Source organism: Bison bison, unplaced genomic scaffold, assembly GCF_000754665.1.
Source record: "Bison bison bison isolate TAMUID 2011002044 unplaced genomic scaffold, Bison_UMD1.0 scf7180017864456, whole genome shotgun sequence".
Classification (NCBI taxonomy): domain Eukaryota; kingdom Metazoa; phylum Chordata; class Mammalia; order Artiodactyla; family Bovidae; genus Bison; species Bison bison.
In genome coordinates this window covers 27,958,760-27,962,277 of record NW_011495018.1, presented here as the reverse complement: position 1 = coordinate 27,962,277, position 3,518 = coordinate 27,958,760, and the positions used below count along the sequence as shown (strand labels likewise).

At 45.2% G+C, this 3,518-nt stretch overlaps 1 protein-coding gene across 1 annotated transcript in view; it reads right to left on the bottom strand.

The window, feature by feature from the left end:
• ACTR1A (ARP1 actin-related protein 1 homolog A, centractin alpha (yeast)) overlaps positions 1–2,922 on the bottom strand; it is a 16,399-nt gene extending 13,477 nt beyond the window's left edge. The window contains exon 1 of the mRNA XM_010859440.1: positions 2,798–2,922. Within this exon, the coding sequence (XP_010857742.1) occupies positions 2,798–2,845 (48 nt within the window). The 5' untranslated portion in view covers positions 2,846–2,922. The remainder of the gene's footprint in view (positions 1–2,797) is intronic.
• Positions 2,923–3,518: the final 596 nt, after the last annotated feature.

Sequence of the window (3,518 nt, the reverse complement as noted above, 5' to 3'; positions counted from 1 at the left end):
GTAAACTCAGTAAACAGTAAAACTCTTAGCTTGAAAAACTGGTAGAGATCTGATATTATTCCTGCATTTAGGCCCACATAATATAGCCAGAAAAGACAATTTTAAGATTGACCATAATGTTGCTTCATTTTATGGAAGTATTTAACCTTCGAGATCCTCCCAAAGATATGAGCTTCGGAATAAATATAGTATTCCAGTTAAAGTGTTGTAGTCCTGGGAGTGGCCCTTCTCATTCTTGTACTACTATCTGTGATATGACTTTGGGAAGAACAACATGTTTCATTTTTTAAAATACTCATCACTTTTTTGTTGTTGTTGTCATCATTAAATCGCGCATGCACATACGCATACACGCACCCTTCCATCTTCTTCATTAAATTCTGATGAATTGGTTTGGTCCCAGAATTCTATGAAAGGGGTGGTCAACAATTGTCTTAAGACTAGGAAAGGCTGTGAACTGGTAATGGGGCTATTCTCTCTTTTCCTTGCTTTCTTTGTTCTTCTGTCTTTTAATTACACTCTCCTTAGCCCAGAAATAAAACTGTGGCAGCACGATAAGCTATGGAGCTGTTAAATCTGCTAGAGACACGTTATTCTCATAATATAAAGCTGGCTTAAATATTTTAAATGATTTACTGGCAGATAGTAAATTCTAGTGGGAAAATTAATTTAAGTTTCTTCTACTTCAACTTTTGGTGGGATTGCTGGCATAATAAAGGAAATGTTTTCCCAGAGAAAAAACAAGTCTATTCCTTAAGTATTCAAACTGAAAAGGTACCGCTTCTTTGATGCATTTCAAATACATTATCAAGAATGAGAAAGAAGGAACTAAGAAGCATTTGCTTAAGTGACATAAAGAAAATGGTTGGAGATAGCACTGCTGCCCAACAATTCTAGAAGCAAAAGGTCTGGTGGGATGGACAGACTGCTCCTTTTGCACTGATGAAAACAGGAAATTGCTAATTTCTATTTTCCTTTCTTTTTAAAACAAAGAAAAAGGCACATGAAGCATACACAAACTGGCTGAAGATAGAAATAGTAGTCTTCTCTGAAAATTAACATCAAGAACAAAGAGTCCTGCTCAGCCTTATGCAGTAATTAGTCCTTCCTCTCATCCTTTTATTTAAGGACATCTTTATTACTGTGATAGAGATTTTCAGCCATTAATCCCCCCCACCCATAAAAATTAAAAATTCAATGTGCACCTAGTGGTGCCAGGCCCTAGACACTGTCTGTGTGTGGGGAACTGGGGAACGAGAGACTAAGGAAAAATGAAGGATACCAAGCATCTTTTCCCACCCGGATTCAATAGCCTAAGGAAGGCGATCCGCAACCCTCCCCGTCCTGCCCGCCGATCAAATCCTCCCCCAAATGAGGTGTCTCACTGAGCTCAACTTTTTTCCAGGAGAGAAGGAAAGCTAGCCAAAGAAGCACGTTTCCTTGGAAAAAGTGAGGAATTAAGAACTCAATCTCAAATTGAATTTTGGCTCTTCAATTTATAAGCCAGGTGGTTTGAATACTGTTATTTAACCTTACACGTCTCATTTTTCTGTGTATTTCGAGTCCTATCTACCTATCAGTGTTGAAACTTGAATAAGATGATGTAGACGAAAGGACCTTGCAAGTGCCAACGGTCCCAAGGACTGAATCAAGAGACCGAATCTGAGTCAGCTTAGTAGAGGAACTCAGAGGGGACTAGAAAGTTAGCAACAAATCTCCGTTGGACCAAACCTTTGAATGGAAGACAAACATCCACTTTTTAAATAACTGCCTCCTTCCGCCAAAAATAAGAGCTATATTTAGATTCTTTCCATTTGTGACTATCGTGCATTTGCGTGGGTTACTATCAGGATGAATAACGGATAAAGCACTGGATTAATGTGCGACCTTGGGCTCACTTTACCTTTTTGTGCTTGTTTTCTCATTTGTAAAACGAGGATCAAAATTCCTGCCTTAACTATTCACCTGGTTTTTGTGAAGATCCAATTGGAATGTATGCGAACCCCTCCGTGTAAGCGCTGGAGCGCCTGGCAAGTATTATGTTTAGTAATTTTTACCCCTAGCAACTAGGCGTTTCAAAGAGGAAGGTACCTCCCTGCTTGCTTTGTCATTCTCCTTTCTTCTCGACCTTTATTACCGCTGTAATTTATAATCACAGAAATAACTGAAATTCTCAGGCCATTTCTGGCATCACACTCTCAGACCCCACCCGGATACACCGCCAAGCCGCCCTGCCGGCTGGGACCGAAGGAAACTTAGCCCTGCTCCACCGCCGCCCTATCCCGTCTGCCCCCTCCACTGGAAGTCCCCGAAACCAATCACAACAGCCCTCGTGCACCGCACCGCCCTTAGAGAGGGGAAACACTATGGCGGCCCGGAAGAACGGCAGGGGAACGAGCCAATCACTGCAGAAGGCTGCCTTCATCCGGCAAGGCCCAGAGGCGGGGTCAGCGGTCAAGATGGACAGCCAGAGCAGCCAATAGAGTTATCGAACACTGGGGAGGGGCGGGCGCCGGGGGCTCAGAGAGCGGTTAAGGCCCCTCGAGTCAAGGGCCCAAGGACCCTGCTAGGACTATAACCCTTCCCTTTATCCATCCCAAGATTCTCCATCCCATGGTTGCTGGCCAGCTGGTCGCCCTATCTGCGGACTTCGGGTCGAGGGAGGAGAGAGGCGGCGGCGGCTGAACCCGCCTGACAGGCCGGGCCAGTGACAAAGAACCGGCAGCCCAGACTGAAACACGGGAAGCGATCCCTTCGGGGAGGAGAGCATAAGCCCTGCTAGGGGGATGCAACTCACGTTGTCGATCACGACAGGCTGGTTGGCGATTACATCGTAGGACTCCATGGCAGAAGAACCTCTCCTTCCGAGGAAGGAACTGCCAGCCCGGTCCGCTGCTAACGCCACTGACACGCATGCGCAGTCTGGCCGCCGGCAATGGGCAGCCGGGGAGCGGCCCGACCTCACTTTCGAAGAACTACAATACCCAACATGCCTTGCACCTGAGTTAGCAAGCCAGGCTGCTTCGGAACCCCGCCTAGTTTAAGGAACGCAGCGTCGCGTTTCGACGCACTGTACCCTGGGCTTTGTAGTTTCTGTAGGTAAATAGAAGGGTACGCCTATTGATGGTTGCAATCTCACGTCTGCATCTGTAGTCCATTTGAAGGGATTCTCAGTGCATGCTGAAGTATGTAGTCTTCAGTATTGTCTGTACGGTGTGGATTGATCAGTAACTGGTGAATGTTTGGATGAGGTTGCGATGTTTTTATATGGGTCTATAAGGCATTAATAAACATCTACCACCCGTATGCAGGTCAGGAAGCAACAGTTGGAACTGGGCATGGAACAACAGGTTGGTTCCAAATAAGAAAAGGGGTACGTCAAGGCTGTATATTGTCACCCTGCTTATTTAACTTCTATGCAGAGTACATCATGAGAAACTCTGGGCTGGAAGAAGCACAAGCTGGAATCAAGATTGCCGGAAGAAATATCAATAACCTCAGATATGCAGATGACACCA